This window comes from Jaculus jaculus, chromosome 10, assembly GCF_020740685.1.
Source record: "Jaculus jaculus isolate mJacJac1 chromosome 10, mJacJac1.mat.Y.cur, whole genome shotgun sequence".
NCBI classification, from domain to species: Eukaryota; Metazoa; Chordata; class Mammalia; order Rodentia; family Dipodidae; genus Jaculus; species Jaculus jaculus.
In genome coordinates, this window is record NC_059111.1 from 111,499,619 (window position 1) to 111,518,835 (window position 19,217).

Genomic DNA, 19,217 nt, shown 5'->3' on the forward strand with positions numbered 1-19,217 from the left:
TGCGCCTGGACTGTCCCCAGCACTTCTCCTGTAGCATCCTCTGAATGGCAAGGGATACACACAGATGGTGTCCGGCCCAGGGCACCAGAAACCCAATGTCCAGCACTGCTTTCTGTTACATAGAAGGTGGAGGAAGGCTTTCCTGCAGTCTTTATTCCAACTTCCCTTCTTTCATTAAAAAGGGGGAAGCCCTCTTGGGAGAATCAGCAGGGAATGTCTGAAAAGAACATGGTCAAGCCCACAGGGACATCGGAGAGTTCACAGATATGGCTCTGTCTTCCTGCACCTCCAAGCCGAGTGTACACCACCCGCCACATGGAAGACTGAGTGTACAATGTGAGGAGTTGGCTAGTCCAGCCCCCAAAGCCTGTGATATCTTTGGAAATATGTTGTTTGCTAAGCTTTCCAGAGTTTTGTTAAAGAACTGTTTGTTTCATTCTGTTTTGTTTGAGACAGGGTCTCATGTATGCCAGGCTGGTCTCAAATTTGCTATGTAGTCCAGGTTAACCTTGAACTGATGCTCCTCAGAGTGCTGGAATTATAGATGCGAGCCACCGATGCCTGGTTGATGTGGTTTAGCAGAAGGGACCCAGGGCCTTGTGTACATGAGCTATGTCCATAGCCCTAGAGGATAGTTTCAACGCTCATTTTACCAAGGTGCACTGTGTTCTGCAACTGATGTCAGAGGGCTTTCCCTATCCTGGGCACCATACTAAGTGAATTTAATTTAATGTGTGAATTTTAAATCTTCAAGACAGCTATACTCTTATTTACATTTTGAGGAGAAATCAGGTTTAGAGGCTTTAAGTGGTTTGCCCAAGTTTGTGACTGAGCCAGGACTATGACTTGAGAAGGGATGCTTTATTCTCCATGGACCCAAGTTTTTCATCCACGGCATAGACACATGGCTAGTTTGATTTTCTGTGTCCTTTTGCCCCTCTCCCATCCTCGTCCCTGGGCACTTAGCTCTCATGGCTTGAGCAGTATTGTTTTCTAGGCTCATGGTTTTCTATAATGGTTTGCTAGGGAATTGCTTCCCCAAATCCAGCACTGTCCATGTCTAAAATGGGAGATGAATGAGATTTGTGTGTGCTTGGGCTGGCCTGAGAACAGCCTTATATGAGGTTTTGCTGTTTGTTTTGCCAAGATGCTCAGAAAACATGCTGTTTTTTTAAAAAAAAAAAAAAAAAAAAACAAGAGCTCTGTTTAAGAACTTTAATCTGGGCTGCAGAGATGGTTTAGTGGTTAAGATGCCTATGGAAGCCTAAGATCCCAGGTTCAATTCCCCAGTACCCACATAAGCCAGATGCACAAGGTGGCATATGTGTCTAGAGTGTGTTTACAGTGGCTGAAGGCCCTGGCATGCCCATCTCTGTCTATCTGCACCCACCCCTGTCCATCTCTTTCTCAAATAAATAAATAAAATATTTTAAAACCTTAAGCCAACAAGTCCTTGAAGATATCTGGAAAGAAGGAAGGAGAAATGCCATTCTGGTTTACTGTTCCCTTTTGTTAGCTATATCTGGCTCACAGCAGGCCTTTTTTCTTGGTTTTGCCTTTTCCCTTTCTTGTTGTGTCCCAGGTGCCCACGGCAATCCTCACTGTTATGGTTGCTCTTCCAGCCATGGAGGCTCATGGGGACCCCTGTTCACAGCACCCGTGTTGAGCTGGATTATAAAGAGATTATAAAGGGAGAGAGCTCAGGACACAAGTATCCACCCATAGAGATCTGAGCAGACAGGAGAGATCTTCTGTATTGTCAGCGGCCTCTATGGAGAAGTCTGAAGCCAGGGACAATAATACCCTGGGTTGAAGGAGATGAAAACGTGGCTATTTTCCATGACCTTCCACCATAGCCTTCAGGAGCTGAATGGGAACTGTTGGGTGGTGCAACCATTCCTGGATTCCACCAAAACAGAAGGGAAGGGGACAGAAATAGGCTGTTTGTTGATTCTGTTTTCCTGCACTTTTCTTCTCTTCCATGGGGCTCAGCTGTTCTCTTCAATTGTGGGACTTCGATGGCCTCAGCAACATCCTCCTGATGTTGTTTCATTCTGATGCCTCAAGTCACAATTACGCTTTCCTAGTCTCCCCCAGTCAGAAGAACAAGAGTCGTAGTGCTCTCATTCTAAGAAGCTTCCAGAATAGGACCCTGCAAATCAAAAGGTGGGAATTGCAGGCTAAAGCCAGAGAGATCATCAAGGTCATCACTGAGGTGTCACGCTTCTAGGATGCCAGGACCCTTGCAGACTTTTGTCTGAGTGGGACTTGTTTGGGGAGAGAAAGAAATGTGAGAATGAGGTTCTCCTCCCCTACAACCCCAATGCTCTGATCAGAGATCAGTGTAGATATTTCACTCTACCTTGTAACAGACTCTGGCCTCCCATATGGCTTATGTTCTCATAAGGAAAGAGGGATCTACAACTTGATCTCACCATTGTATTATTCTAGAACATTCCATTTGATCAGAGTAGAGCAAAGAGGCCCCTTTTGTGAATCTGGGGGGGGGGTATCTGCTGCTCATGACTACGTATGTGTGTGCACACACGCACACATTCACTTGTTCTCAGAACCAGCCTGCTCCACACGGCTTGTGGCCCTCAGAGGGTGTGAGGAGGGTGCTTGGAATCATGCTGATAGGACACACCAAATCAGAATGCCTGCTGACCTGCTGGCAGCACACGGGAAATTCTCACCTTGACCTTGACCCTGAGGACAAGTGGGTGGGTGAAAAGGGGTGGGTGCCCAGCAGCAGCTCATCCCTGGAGACCACTGTACCCCTGACTTTGCCTCTGGCTGTCCCGCAGGAGCTATGTCGCCAGCGCATGGCGGTACGGCCTCAGGAGCGGACCGAGGGCCCGCACACATCCCGCATCAACAGCGTCTCATCCCAGCTCAGCGATGGGCCGATGCCCAGCCCTTCAGCTCGGAGCAGCACCTCATCCTGGTCAGAGGAGCCCGTACAGTCCAACATGGACATCTCCACCGGCCACATGATCCTGGTAAGGCCTGCATCCTTGCAGAGCAGCAGATCAGGGAGGTTCTGATGTCTGTGAAGGTGTGACAGGCAGTGACGGAGGTTCTTCCCTCTCGCGCGGTCAGCAGCTGCTTCCTACGCTCAGAAGGCAGCAGCTCCATGAGCCTTCCCAGTGTGAACGAAAGGCGTGTTCCTCACCAGGACCGCTCCCATCCTGCTCAGAGCCGTGCATGTGAATGCGCACGTGCTCCCTCACAAGTAGGTGGTGCTCCCTCACAAGTAGGTGGTGCACCAGCTGTCTCCTTTCCAATGTTGGGAATTAGCACAGACTGTGTGCACCGTTCTTGGAAGTCTTTTGACTGATAAGTGGCAGTTGCCTCCTTTATGCTCAGTTCCCACCCCACCACTCATGGCGCAGGTGAATAAAAACCACTCGTGGGTAACTTATCCTTCGTGGCAAGGCAATACAGGAAGAAGTGCACGTGGCACCAGGACTAAGGTGAGGCTTTCAGAAGCCCTGCACCTTTTCTTTAGAGCCATGCCTTCCCCAGCCGAGTTCTTTCTGGTATGAACAGGGGCTGAGTGGCTGCGCATGGCCTCATGGTGCATAATTAGTGTCCAGTTTTATTGGGAGAGTTGTCCTTAGCTCAGCACCTCTCATTGACTGTTTCTGGCCATCCCAGCTACAGGAGTCTTCCTGTTGAAGCACTGTGAGGTGAAACACACCACACCCATCCATGTTTTTTTGTTGTTTTTTTTTTTTTGAGACAGAGAGGAGAGAGAGAAAGAATATGAATGAGAGAGAGAGAGAATGGGCACACCAGGGCTTCTAGTCACTGAAAATGAACTCCAGAGGCAAGTGCCACACTGTGCGTCTAGCTTTACGTGGGACCTAGAGAATCGAACCTTGATCCTTAGGCTTCACGGGTAAGCACCTTAACCCAGAAGCCATCTCTCCAGCCCCCATGTTATTTTTCACATGGAGATGGCTTGTCTTCTTAAGGCAGAGCCCCATTCCCTGCTTTGAAAGCAGCTGTTGTTTACAGGTCAAAAAAAAAAAATGCTATCCCATGTCTCAATGTGTCCCAGCAAGCAGTCCTTACATGCTTACCTTGGGGATCTTTCACTGATTACCTAATAACAACATAGCGTGGTGACCACAGAAAACTGGAAAACGATCATGTCAAAACCAGCGTGTCAAGGCCAGAGGCTGCTGGCCAGGCAGAAATCTTGCCAACCAAATATATTTGTGCAATCTGAGTCAGTGTGGGGTGGTTTTGCTGGTCTAGACCTGCGTGGGTGTGCAGGGAGGCTAAGGCACATGGCAGTCTGCTTCCCAGACGACTCGTGGTGACCGTGAGGCATGGTGATGGTAGCCTGTTCTTGCCTTGCTTTCTTCCCTTCACCTCCACTGAATGAGGGTCGGCAGAGACATTCTCCCTGCTGACCTTGGTAGGGACACATTGGGAGGCTCCCAACCCTCAGGGCAGGTGGTTCATCACTCACGAGCAGATAGCAATAGACCAGCTCTCCTCATGAGCAGATGTTACTGATTTGGAAGTGACTTCTCAGAGATCTTGATGTTCACTCCTTTCAGATCTCACAGTGGGATTCAGTGCTGGGGCCAATCACATCAAGTGTGTCCATTCGCAAGTGGCTTGTTTCAGCGCATACAATCTAATGCTCTTTGAGTCACAATTTGGTGATGCCTTAAATGCATGTGGCATATGGAAATGCACCTTCCCTGGGAAATTGGGTTTTAATAGTGTGTGTGTGTCACAGCAGGTCTGAGCGCAGCAGTGCTGTTGACATGCCTGAAGCAGAAGTGGCTCCGTGTCCACTGGCCAAAACCTGCCTGTCCCAAATGGCTTTGAAGGCAGAGGCCATGATTCAAGAGACTCCACCAGTGATGTCCAGGCTTCCCAAGCCTGTACTTCTGACCTACAAATACACTCATACCATGCAGGAGCTGGGTGGGCTCGCTCCACTCCCTTCACCCAGACTGTAAGCCCCAGAGGAGCCCAGTACTCTCAGGAATCAATAGTTCATCATCAAGACCAAACTCCTTCCCCAGAGATGCAGGTACTGTGAAAGGAGGGGCATGGACCTAGGAAGGCAGTACTGTTTAGCCACAGCAGCCACAAAGACTCGGGTTGTGGCCTGGATTCTGTTTTCTATTTTCTCTCTGTCCAGTAATCCTGGTTTTCTTCATAAGCAGCATCACTCTGCATGAGCCTCACGTTAGGGTTTCCCCAGCACAGGACCAAGAGGCCTGGAGCCCCAGATGTCACTTTCACCAAATCTCACCCTCTACACTCTAGGCTTTGGAATGGTGGGACCACCCCAGGGGTGAAGCTATTAGAGTGTGTGTCCAGCACCCCAGCATCAAGTTCAGGTAGCAGTTCATGGGTGGCTCCCCCTTTGCAGGTACATGTATGCCCCTTAGGAAATGTTGGAGTAATTGACCTTCGGCCCATTAGAGAGACAAGGACACTAACAGCACAGTGGCCAGTGAGCCTTAGCAGGAAAGGCAGGTGGTGGCAGGCCCAATGCTCTGAGCTGCGCAGTGAGGACTCAGGTTTGCGGATGAGTCTCAGTGCTGACTGAATACGCAGTGGCTCAAGGAGCTCTGGGCAGAACATTGCTTCAAACCTAAAGATGTGAAGAGATAGAAAGTGAAAATTATGTTTGAACTCCAGGACAGAAAGTTATGTCTGAACTTCCAGGGCAGAAGCAAAGTGCACCCCACAAAGCTTCCATGTTGATCAGAAACTGGTCACCAGGACCTGTCACCTTGTGGTATCAAGGTCCTTAGGTGGGCCACTAGGAGTACCCCTGAGAAAGAGTGCCAGGCCCTAAGCCCTGATGCCCTCCTTCTCCTTCTTAGGTTTTTCTTACTTCTATAGACCAGACCACTGGGAATCACCATCCTCCAGCAGAGCTGAGAGTGAAGGATACAATTGTTAGGAGAAACTTCACATAGGAGAAGGTGTCTGCAAAGTGATAATCACAGATGGTGAACATCCCTGGTGACAGACCATCACCAGTGGACTTGCTGAACACCACTAACCACAGGGAGGGCCATGATTCTCCTCAGCCAATGTGTCTTGCAGATAGAGCAAGCCCATGCAGAGCCAAGGGTGAGAGGAAGTATGGAAAGGCCAAGTGCTTAGGAAATGGGGCAGCAGCGTGTGGATGAGCTGAAGGGCGTGTTATCAGAGCTGCTGTGGACTCAGACACTGTGGGTCACAACTACAGCAGGGATGTGGGTTCTGGGCCACCATGAACTTGGGGTAAGCCTGCAACAGTCACTGTCTGCCAGTTCTGAGGCCTGTTACACTCCACCATCTCTGTCTTATCACTTGTGTGGTGTACTGGACAGTAGAAACCTCCCCAGCCCCCATGAGCATGAAGCAGAACAGGCCTGTAAGGCACTGCCCACAACTCACCTGTGGACACTACCTGACTTCGGTCACAGTCAAGCCAGACCACTTGCTTGGGGCCATGTTCTAAAACAGTCTATTCTGTTTCTAGATTTAGATGTTGTTTTGTCTTCATTTTCTTAGAAGATACCTTCTAAAACATTTTATTTTGATTAACATTTTAATTTTATGTGTTTATGGGTTCAGCACTGTGGTGATTTGATTCAAGTGGCCCCCATAAACCTAGTTGTTCTGAATGCTAGGTTCCCAGCTAGTGGGGATTTAGAAATTAACACCTGGGTATAATAGCCAGTGTCTCCTTGCCAGTGTTTGGCACACTTTCCTGTTGCTGTTGTCTACCTATGTTGGCCAGGGAGTGATGCTCATGCCATCATTTCCCCTGATATCACAAAGCTTCCTCTTGAGTCTGTAAACCAAAATAAACCCCTTTTTCTCCGAAAGCTGATCTTGGTCAGTTGATTTCTGTCATCAGTGAGAACCTGACTGCAACAGTAGTTGGTACCAGGAGTGGGGTTGCGGCTAGACACCTGACTATGTGGCTTAGGCATTTTAGAGCTATTTTCAAGAGGAATGTGGAAGGATTTGAAACCTCAGCCTAAGAGACACCTTTCAGTGTTTTAAGTACAGCTTGATAGACTATTCAGGTCAGAGTAGAAAGACCTGACTGCAATAAGAACTAAGGACTGTGAGGTTTGGCTTCTGAGGGTGAGAAAGAGCTTTGCCTGGACTGGGCTAGAAGCAGTTTGTGTGAGAGGCTTGCTGTTATGTCCTAATAATTTCTGCAGGGTGTGAGCAGAGGGATATCGCACAGAAATGAAATCTTTGGGCTGAAACTTCTGCCTGTTCATCTGCAATTATATGAGATTACAACCTTAGATACTGGGCCAGCTGACCTGCACTAGGACAACAGGAAGAATGTAGACTCTTTTGAAGGCGCCTGAGTGCTCAAGGAGTGTCCTGTTCTTCAAAATCTGCTTTATCCCCTGCCCCCCCCCCCCCCACGGATCAACAAATTGGTACCCTACCTGGTATTATGGAGTATAAGAAATGCAGGAAAGAGAGGGTCATTGAGTTTGCAATGTAGACTTGTGTGTTGGAAATGGCCATGGGCAGGGTGAAGCAGGTTTGTTGGATGCCTGTATGGACATAATGGAGCCGTGAGGATGGACCATGGGTTGCAGTAGAAACCCAGTGATGATGCCAAGACCATGAGATGGCTGCTAAGGAAAGCTGCCAGTCCCAGATGAAGTTTTCCAGCACAGTGAGTAGCCTAGCTGGAGGGGTGGAATTAGAACTCCAGAGACTTGTTGTTGGTTAGAATTATTGGACTTGGAGATTTGTCACTGGCTAGAGTTGTTGGACTTGGAGCCACAGACTTTAATGTTTGCCCTGGATGTTTTAAATCTTGTATTGGTTGAATATTTCTTCACTATGCCCAATGCCATCTTTTGCCGTGTAAGTGTTTATTCTGTGCCAATATGGGTTTTGGGGGAATTTTTTTGGTATTATGGTTCAGTTAAAAGACCTTGGGTTATGGGGTGTTTGAACATCATTAGGATTGATAAAAATTATGAGGACTTTTAAAGTTGGACTGAATGCATTGCATTTAACATTGTCAATGGTCATCAGTTTATGGGGGCCAGAGGTGGAATGTGGTGGTTTGATTCAGGTGTCCCCCATAAACTTAGGTGGTCTGAATACTAGGTTCCCAGCTGATGGAGATAAGGGAATTAATGCCTCCTGGAGTTAGTGTATTATTGAAGGTGGGTTTATGTGTATTATAGCCAGTGTCCCCTTGCCAGTGTTTGGCACTCTCTCCTGTTGCTGTTGTCCACCTTATGATGGCCAGGGGGTAATATCCACCTTCTGCTCATGCCATCGTTTTCCCCTGCCATCATGGAGCTTCTCTTTGAGTCTGTAAGCTGAAATAAACCCTTTTCCCAAAAGCTGCTCTTGGTCAGGTGATTTCTGTCAGCAATGCAAACCTGCCTGCAACAAGTACAATATTCCTACATGTGAACATGGCATGAACTAGTCAAATCCACTCTCCGTTCATCCACCCCATTTGCAGCATCTGATGACTACCATTCCACATTCAGAGTAAGATGAAATCAGCAGCAAGTCCATTGAAGAAGGAGTGGATACAGAAAATTTAGCATGGATACGTCATGGAGAATTATTCAACCATGATGAATAATGAAATCCTAATATGAGGCAAAATGGGCAGAACTGGAGGACATCATGTTATGTGAAAGAAGCCAGGTAGAAGTACAGGTGCAGCACATGCTCTCACATACCTGAATGTAAAAAGTCCAAACATCTTAAAAATAGAAGTAATGTAGGAGCCAGCTGCAGCACTCCTAGGAATATGCCTGGAGGAGTCTTAAGTCTGCATGCAAAGAGATGCCTGCCCATCCTTGCAGCACCAGTCACAAAAGCCAACGTAGGGAACCAGCGTCGGTGCCCACCAACGGAAGACCGGCACTCACAGTAGAGTGTTATTCAGCTGTGAAGAATAAACTGTCATTTGCAGAAAAGCAGGTGGAACTAGAGACCATCATACTGTAGGATCAAAAAGGCCACACTGAAAGACAACCACCACATGTTTTCTCTCATGTGCAGAATCTGTATTTAAATAAAGATATAAAAGAGACTTGGGAAGAGGAAGGGGTCTGGCAGGGATATGAGAGTGAACATGACCAAAGGACACGATATACAATGAGTTACTAACCCCATTTCTTAAAATTAATATACACTGGCTTTTGTAAGATTACAAGTTTGTTTTGAAGGAACTCGGTGGGAAAGGTCTCGTTCCTTCCCACTAGGGGTCCTTCTATACCAGCTCCCCTGGAAGGTGGGCTGCCTGGCAAGAGAAGGGGCCTGCGAGGTAGAGCCTGTACTGAGTCAGGCTCTCCAAGATGAGTGGAGGCTGACAGAGTGAATGAGCTTGGGGAGGGTGACAGGAAACCAGGTCAATAGGACACTTCCTGCTTTTCCAAAGAAATTTTCAGAAGGCAAAAGCAACATTTGATTGAGTTCAGGACTCCAAGTAGAACCCTGAAAAGTAAGCGCCATCATCCAATCCAAACTTTAGAACTGCCCTTAGAGGAACTGTGCTGTAAGAACCCAGGGTCTGCCTTCCTGACAAGTCCTCCTGTAAGCTACACACACTTTCACTTCCCATATAGTGCTGGCCTTCAGCAGAGAGGTGTTTCCACATGGCTGGCTGGCTGGCTAGATGAGGAAGCTGAGAAGAGCTGCCCTAAGACTCACTAATTACATGTGAGCGAGCCAAGCACTGCAGTGGGAAAGTAGGAGTGATGAGCATGCATTCAGACCAGCAAGTGCCACATGTGGGGAGTCAGTGGGGAGTCCCTTGCTCACTCAGCCACCAGCCAGACCCTCCAGAGAGGGGGCAAGCTCAGAAGAGTGTCTAGCCCCGTCTCTGTCGGACCCACAGGCTTCTCAGTTTAGGAACATAGTGTTGAATGATGGACTTGGTAAGGGCACTTCTGCACTCATAGTGACGATAAGGCAGGCACTGGCGTGGTCTCCGTTGTTTTTGTGACACTGATAACTAAACCAGCATCGCTGGGCACTTGCACCCCACGTTGTCCTGAGAAGCCCAGGAAGCAGGAGCTGGTGGTGGGTCCATTTTACAGATTAAGGCGGCAAAACCAAGAGTGCTGATGTAACGTCCAGGAAGCCTAAGAAGTTCCAGCACAAGGACCAAGGGTGTCCTGTCGTCACAGAGAACAAAAGGCAGGGTTGAGCATCACCGAGAGTGTCCAATCTGTCCTTTCCTCTTGGATTCACCATGGAGAATCCCAGAAGTCTAGGGCTGTGAAGTGTGTCCATGCTAGAAACAGACAGAGGCCGGCACAGGAGAAGACAACCTGGTGGAGCCACGAGGCCAGGCGCAGAGTGCGGGACATGAGGCACAGGGCCGGGCTTGGGCTGTGAGGCTGCGGGTAGAGCAGGGAGCCCTGCTCAGCCTGACCTTGTTGGCCACAAATCTCACCGAGGGTCCTTAACCTCTGGCAGCTGCCCGAGAGGCGTCTGTGTCTCGGTGCTCACTGCCTGTGAACTCGTTCCTGCTCAGCAGCACCGCAGGCTCACCGCCCAGCAGCACTTCTGGAAGGCCAAGGAGCAGCCATGCCAGTGCCAGGACCTGTTTCCTCTGGACCTGCCCCCCAACTTCCTTAGGCCTCAGTTTCTTTATCTGTTTAGCACCTTCTATTTCTAGACGCCTCCCACTTCTTTTGTTCACTGGTGGTCATGGGCCCAGTGAAAGTCCTGTCCCTCTGAAGAAGAGCTTCCTTTCCACCAGGGGCCTGGTAATTTGGAGGCCTCAGCTACACTGAGCCTGAACACCTAGCCTCCCTCCTCTGGAGCACTGGCTTTCAGACACAAAGTGAGGTGGCCCCTGACTCTGGCTTCCATCGTTTGTCTTCACTGTGAAGCCATTGCACACTGCCTGGAGTGAGGAAAGAGGACAGAGCCCACCATTTGGTGAGTCCTTTGTTGGAGCTGTCTTTGTCCAGTGAGCATCCGTGTGACAGGACAGGTTTGTGTTCCATGTCCTAAGACTAGTAAACTCCAGAGGAGAAATACATGCAGATAAAAAGGTGTGTCCAGGCATGTGGCATGTGCTTTCTGTGCCCTGGCAACCCTGTACAGGTACAACCTGGATACGGCTCAGATTCATGCCCAGCTGACTGGCCTGGTCTCACAACACTGACCCTGGTCTGTGAGCCTTCCACAAGATGGAGTGTGCATCTTATGTAATGCCCTGGCATGCCCTGGCATGCTTATGGGACTTTCAGAGTCTCAGTGTCTGTGCGACTTCTCTACCATCACCGTGGTCTGTGGGACCTGGTAGTGGGAACCACTAATGCATGGGAGCCAAGGAGCACCCCGTACCCTTGCTCTCCTTGCTTCTGGCCTCCTGGGGTGTCCCACAGACAGGCCGCTTGAAAAGAAATAAGTTTCTTGGGTTTTCAGAGGCCAAAAGTTGGCCAGGGAGGCATGGCAGGCTGCTTCCTACCCGGGCCCCTTTCTTGAAGGTGCCCATCTCGTTGTGTCCTCTCACACCTTCCCTTCACAAGAGGGCCGCCTCCAGTGTTTCTCTTCTTCCTGTAAGGACACCAGACAGGTGGAACTAGGACCCCACCCTAGTGACCTCTTTTTAAGTTAATCCTATCTTTCTTAAAATTTTATTTATTTATTTGCTTGGAAGGTAAGCCAGTGTCTTACCACTGTAAACAAATGCCAGACACATGCATCACTCTTTCTTTCTCATCTGTCTTTACATGGGTGGCTAGAGAATTGAAGTGGGACCAGAAGGTTTTGTAAACAAGCACCTATAACTGCTGTGCCATCTCCACAGCCGTAACTAGCCCCCTCTTTAAAGACTCTACCTGAAAGTGAGGTCGTGTCTTACTTGGGGGCTGGAATCTAACATTCAGCTTTTGGGGGCACAATCCAGACCATCTTCAGAGCTGATGTTTCACATCCACCCCAGCATGGTTTAGGAGCTTGTGGTGAAGGAGAGGCAGGTGGGCATGCTCTGGCTTCCCCATTCCCCGGATGAGTCGAGAATGCCCTGAGCCCTGTCATGTGGCCTGTACTAATACCTATGGAAGGGCACTGGTGGTGGGACGTTCCTGGTCTGGAGGAGAGTCTATAAGGAGACATCCCCCTGCCTTCCAGAGCAGAGTGGAGTCCCTCTCCCACGTCACTCTAATATAGCTGTCCCTTGAAAGGAGAATCCACAGTGTCCAGTATGGTCCCCAGCAGATTACATAGTACATGTGCTTCAGAACTGGCCTGTGATTTCCAGGGAGCAGGGAATACCAGAGTGCTGCTGAGAGAAGGCGTGGCTGTCGGGGGTGCCAGCCTGCAGGCAGGAGTCCACGAGCAAGACCATCCCTGTACTGTCTCCCGCCCACGTTTCCCATGCACCACCTGGCCGTCAGGGCACTTTGTGCCCTGCTAAGAGGTAGTTGTCAGGCCTTCCATGGTCACAGCTGCCATGGGGGCTTTTGATAGACGCTGGGTTATGACGGGGCAGAGTATCATTTGGGTCTATCTTTACTGGTGTGTCTTGTGCTTGGGGTCAGAGAGGAGTGGTTTCCGTTTTTAATCTGAAAAAAATAAAATCAATTTGCACTTACAGTGCTGTTGCCACTGGTACTGTTTTCTGATCCCTCATGGTTTCTACTGTCTCATTTATGCCTCGATGCTAGCTGCCCTAAAAAAATGTCTGGAATCCAACCAAACCCCACTGAGCCATGGCAGGGCCTCAAGACTTCTCACATTTACATCAGACACTGGTGAGCTGTGGGTGCAATTAGAGATCCTGTCCCAAAAAGCAAGGTGGTAAGGGATTGAGAAAGGTGTCTGATGTCAACCTCTGGCTTCTACATGCATGTCTGCACACATGTACACTTGCACACATATGAATATACATACTAGCTACCCACCAAAAATTATTTTATTCTTTATTATTTATTGCTTGGTAGGTCTTATAGCAAATGACATAAGTAGAACAGAAAAAATAAAGTGGAACATACATTAAGTACTTATTGAATGACATTGAAAACCAAACAGTTAAAATTGGGATAGGCAGCCTCATGAGCTCACAAGAGAAAGCTGGAAGAACCCGTGCCTGATACTGAGTTTGCAGGCATCACTCAGCCAATATTTTCTGAGTGCTGGTGACAGATGCCTGTGAGCTGATGGGACTGCCCCAGGTAGACGTGGCAGAGTGAGCCATGCCCAAAGGTGTATTCTGAGCCCATTTTGCGCCTCCCACACCTGCCGACCAGAGGTAGGCTCAGTGGAATTGAATTGTAGCTACAATGTTTCAACACAGTAGGCTCTTCATGAATGTAGACAAATTAATATGATTTATAAAATGCAAAGGTTGAAATTTTGTTAATCCATATGGCTTCACAGTCAGTTCACTTGAGTGGCGCACCTGAGAGCTACCCTTGTCACACGCTCAGCGTGGCTGGGATGCAGGGCAGTAACGGTTCTGCAGTTGAGGATGGCAAGTGTTTTGTCCTTAAGACGCCTACAATCATTTTGGGATGGAAAGGGGCAAACAGCAAGAGAAATGCCCAATGAAACCAAGTGCCAGACGGCATCTTTCACTAGCAGACTCCATCTTTTATGGGGGAAAGGGGCCACCTGAAGGAAGTGTGTGGCTTCAAGGGCTATTGACACAGACCTTGATCTGCAAGAAGAAAGCCCAACCCTGCTGGGGCAGGTGGGAGATAGTAGGAATGGCTTAGCCTTGACAGGATTCATAGAACTACACGCATGGTCAGAACTATTGCAGAAGGAACAATAGCCATCACAACCCTGCTCAGCAGTGCGAGGGTTTGTGATCCACTCCACATTGAGCACTGTGGCGCATTGAACTGCAAGGGTGGACTCCCTTATTCACCTACCCAGAACGTTTGCTGGAAGGCAAGAGCATTGGGAGATAGCAGCCAGGGATGAAGATGGCCATGACCACTCTATAGACAGGGCCTCTCCTGGAACAAGAATGGACCATACAGAGAGTTAGAGTGGGGAGATGGCCCAGATCCAGAACATCTGTGGAGTTGAGGTGATTTCAAACTTTGTGGACGACATATTTCTCATCTATCACAGAGAACTGATGGCAAACCCAGGGACAGCACTATTGTGAAGACAGTGCCACAACCCACAGGAAGTCTCCCCAGGTGCTCAGAAGGGGGTGACTTAATCACTGAGTTCAGCCCTGGAAGGTTCATGTGATGGAAATGTGATCATGAGGGCTGGAGCGATGGCTTAGCAGTTAAGACACTTGCCTGCAAAGCCAAAGGACTCAGGTTTGATTCCCTAGGACCCATGTCAGCCAGATGCACAAGGTAATGCATGCATCTACAGTTCATTTGCAGTGGCTGGAGGCCCTGGCATGCTCACCCATGGCCTGCCTCCCTCCCTTCCTCTCTCTCTCCCCCACCCTCTCTCTCTCCTTTCTCTCTCTCTCAAATAAAAAATAATAATAAAAAGAAATATTATCATGACCATGTCACTGAAATCACAACCAATCCATACGCCCCTGAGCCCGCACACATCCGTTCTATGCTCTGCATGTTGCACAGGCTTTCTGTGTGTGTTGGTTTTGGCACCTTCCTGCCTCCTCCTGCAGTGACGTTTGCTTTACTCCCCCTTTCACCCTCAGCTAGTCCAGCTGTTGTGTTTTAGCAGCTACCTGAAAGCTGAGCAGCCACGCTTGACCTAATAAATGAACTAATGTCTCTGCCCTCCTCGTAAGTGAGCCCAAGCACATCGAGGAGGTTCCCAGCCACCCATCTGGCACTTACTCTGGCCTGGGGATCAATCCTCAAACCAACAACCACTTTTTAAAAAATATGTGTGTGTGCATGTGCACAATTACATGCACGCATGTTCATGTCTGTACAGGCGCATGTGGAAGTCAGAGGACAGCCTCACCAGTGAGCTCCACGAATTCCCCTGTCTCCATCTGCTCAGCATGCTACAGGCGTGCGCTGCCACGTCTACCTTAGTACTGTAGTACATTTGTCTGTGTGGTGTGTGTGTAGTGTGTGTGCTCCATGTGTGTATGTGGAGGTCAGTGGGTAACTTTGTGTGGGGGTCCTCACCCTTGTTCTTAATTTTCACTGCTGTTAGCCACAGTAGCTGGTCCATGAGCGTTCAGAACATTCTCCTGTCTGTCTCCCTTCCTGTTGTAGACACACAAGAATTACAGGTGCCTGTTGCAGCATCTGGCTTTTGTGTGGGTTCTGGGGATCAAAACTGAGGTACTAATGCTTTTGTGGCAAAGTCTGTATTCCCTCAGCCAGCTCTGCGGCCCACACGCATCGAGCACTTTATCTGGGTTTTGGAAGTTGACCTGGGCCTCACATTTGTAGCTCCAGCACTCCATGCACTGAGATAGCTCCTTGGCCCCCAAGTCAACCCACACACCAGACTGTTCATTTCTCTTCAGCGTTCCTCTACTCTTCCATGTTCTTCCTTTGGGTAAAATTACCTGTTTTCCTGAAATAGATCTTTCAGTATAGTGGGCAAGTTTCCCCAGTCTTTAAAATATCCTGCATCCTCACACTGCTCACGTGACCAAGAGTTAGATCCTAGTTATTTTTCTGTTCTGACATTAAAAATACTGGATTCTGGCTCTGACACCAGGGCTACAGAGACTCTACTGCTGGCCCGATAGCGTTCTCCCTCCCTCCCTCCCTCCCTCCCTCCCTCTCTCTCCCTCTCTCCCTCCCTCTCCCCCCCCCCCTCATTCTCTGTCCTTTCTTCTAACTGCTACTCTTTCATATTTTGTAATTTCCCTGTTCTGTGTCTTAGGATGAACTCACTTGTTTTATCTCCTGAATTACTGTGATCTAGCAACTTAAAAACTATTTGTAACTTATTTGTTTGCTTTGCCATACTGGGTATGAACCCACGAATGCTAAGCAAGCACTGAGCTGTATCCCCACTCCATCATTTACAATTGAAATTTGGCTCTGTCATCCACTTTTGTAGTAGAAGTATGTTGGTCATGTTTATTCTCAACTTTAAAAATCTCATATTTTTACTCTTTAACTCTGTCCTGCATCCATAGGAACTCCCCTAGATTGACCTTCCAATATTCAAGTTTTCTCTTTAGCAGTGTCCACTATATTATTTAACCTATCAACTGTATTTGTAATTTCAAGTGTGTTTTTACCTGTAGTTATGCTGTTTTGTTCTTTTTCACACCTGCCTTCTGCATTGTTTTCTTGTGGTGTTGGTTTCTATTTTAATACCCCTTGATGTGGCAAGCGCAGGCATTGTATAATTGTACCTCATAAGCTCCCCTGGTCTGATTCTTCTGTCTGGCCTACTTGCTGCTGTGCTTGGGGCAGCTGTTGTCTAGCTGTATTCAGACCCTCAGCTCCTCACAGCAGGACTGAGCCTCTGGATTTTGTGCAGCCCAGTGCCGAGATATCTACCTCAAAGGATTTAGAGCGTGCTTTGCCAAACACTGCAGATTGTCACCAAGCCAGGCTCCTCTTCCCATCAGGTGCTCACCTGGGGGTCCCAGATGGCTTGTGTGTGGTTGAGTTGAGTCTCAGTCCCAGATGCGACCAGTGGCTCAAATGTGTCAGCATTGTGAGTCCCTGTGAGAATGAACAAGCTTCCTCTGTGCTTCACTTCACCAAGTGTACGGGCGTGGGCTCCTGACTTAGGTGGGGTCTCAAGTCCCGTTCCTGCCGCCTGTGGAATAGGCTGTTCTCCTATGGCCCCTAGTTTTAGATGAGGAAATCACCTTGTCTTGCCCCTCTTTAGGGTTCAAGTCGCTTTGGGCCACTTGTCTCTGGGTTTTCGCTTCCCTCTTCATTTTGGATTCTTGGAGGCAACCCTTAATTTTGGGAATGGCTGACTGTACCACTTGTCCAGCATTTTTTGGTGTCCTATGGAGGAAGACACTTGAAGTTGTCCTGTTTTTCTGATCACTGGAAACACCCAGCGCCAGTTAAACAAAGGGCCGCAGCGAAAACACTGCTTTGTGGTTCATTCCCACACCACCCACAGCTGCATCTGAGAACCAGCCCGTGCTGTGACAGAAGGCAGTCACACCTCACGGAGGCTGTCCACAATCAAAGCCAGACTGAGGCCCCGTTCAGCACAGCTCCCACACTCACCTTGCTGGATCTAGGCAGTGGGGCTGCCTCTCTGAAAGAAGTGCTATCAAAGCTGTGATTGAAATCAGCTGCTCCCCCCGCCAGGTGCCACTGATGAGCTGAACTCAAGCAGGCAGGTGGGCAGGCGAGGGAAGCCCAGTGTACACGGTGCTGGCCTAAGGAACATTCCAAGTGGTGTATTTTGAGAATGCTGTTGAGAGGGGTAGGCTAGAACCAAAGAACAGGAAATTACCATCAAGCCACTCACACGCACGCCAAGCCTGGGGAATGCAGGGCATGTGACCTAGGTGGTCCACAGTGTGACTGATGTTGAGCTGGGAAAAGATTGGGAATATCTGATGGTCTTCACTGTCACTTTTCAGTCTAAAGTGTGAAAATGCATCTTGATGGCTCTCTTCTCTGCACTCTGTTCAAACATCTCATTCTGGAGTAGCTGGCTAAGACCAAGAGAAAGCCCCTTACTCTAGACTACTGAGGCCAACCCTTGATTGGATTCTAACTTCCAGCCTTTCTTCACCACCATTGTCGCCATTCTGCTTTCCTCGAAAGGTCTGGGGAAGCAGCAGAGGCAGCTAGTCCCCAGGCTACATTCCTGTGGCCAGAGAGGCTGAGGAGGGGCTGAGCACGCAGTTTGAGTCTCACACCAGTCTTGTTATTCCTCATGACACACAGCCTGTTCGCTTAGGGGAGGCAAAAATCAAAATGTTCTGATTTCACTGAGCACACTCCGAATTTCTGCAGATATGCTGTGATCATGTGTTAAAGAAGCCAGTGTCCCCCTCCCATCTGCTCAGGAGACAAAATTCAAGCCTATGTCCCTATCCTAGGTAACCTCACTGCACTTGCTGGAATTCTTTATTCTTCCTCAAAACTTCATCAGAAAACCGTAATGACTACATCACTGGCACAGAATATAAAAGCCTGCTGCTAAGAAAAGCCCTGCTGCTTTGTAACCGCCAGGCTGCTGTGTGTTGCTAGGCAACCAACCCTCCTCTCCCCTCTTCCAAAGGTTTCCCTGCTCTAACCACTGTCGTCATCCACAGAGGAGAAATGTCTCCTCGGGGCCTTCTCATGTTAGTTGGGCTTTGAAAGAGTCAGTTCTTGTCACTGACTTAGGCTTGGCCCTTTGAACTTCGTAGGTGACCATCAAGCCAAGGAGAGGTGGGTGGATGGTCAGTGTAAATAATGAATCTGCTATGACAGAACATGCAGAAATATCCCATGACAGGAGCTCAGAGGGAGGCTCTTAAAGGCACTGACACCGCCTGGAACTCCAAAATGCCAGTGTGGATTCGGACAACAAGCACCGTGATTATGCTCCACAGGGTCTGCCGTGGCATAGGGCACAGTGGATGGAGATTGCTGGGGAGACTGTCCTCCTGGAATGTGTTATCCCTTTAGAAGATCTTCCCAGGATGTGGTTATCAGGACTGTGTTTCATGAGTGGGTTTTTTTTTTTTTTTTAATCTCCTATCCCCTGCCTTCCCTATTAACTCCTTGAAATCCAGTGTTGACTTATAACTGAATTTGGTACGTTAGTAGAATTTTAAAATACCTCATATCTTAAAGTGCATTTCCTATGTCAAAGAGATATGGTTGAGGTAAAAGTAAAATTATTTTCTGAGTAAAGAATATCCATTGATTTATATTAAAAATGTGTGGTAAAATGTGTTTGCAAATGACTCCTCCCCTATGGTCCAAGTAAGATATAGAGAACAAACAGAACCCAGCTCTTGTCCTTTATATGGTCCTGCCGTTCTGAATTCTAATCCTGTGACAGCCTCAGAAGTGTTGCCTTTCCTTATATAGGCCAACACTGGTTAGAATGTGCCAAACTGTCTGTGGTCAGGTTTTGAATATCTGAACCGAAGTGGTGGGCTTTAGTCATTGCTGAGAAAGAGGTTTAAAAGGCTAAGAAAAAAATTAGGAGACCACAATCTGTTTAGAATAAGTGAGATTTATCTGTCTTTCACGTAGTTTCTTCTAAATTCCTGCTGTTTTCTGTATGTTTGGTAGCAGTCAGGTAGTTTGGTGGTAATGATCTATTTGTTAAACATCTATTTCAAAATGTCAAGATTCTCTGGGTAGATATTACACTTTTAA

At 48.3% G+C, this 19,217-nt stretch overlaps 1 protein-coding gene across 1 annotated transcript in view; it reads left to right on the plus strand.

Moving 5' to 3' along the window:
• Ptprn2 (protein tyrosine phosphatase receptor type N2) overlaps positions 1 to 19,217 on the plus strand; it is a gene marked incomplete at its 5' end in the record, with an annotated part of 831,187 nt that overhangs the window by 726,947 nt on the left and 85,023 nt on the right. The window contains one exon of the mRNA XM_045160998.1: positions 2,808 to 3,002. Within this exon, the coding sequence (XP_045016933.1) occupies positions 2,808 to 3,002 (195 nt within the window). The remainder of the gene's footprint in view (positions 1 to 2,807; positions 3,003 to 19,217) is intronic.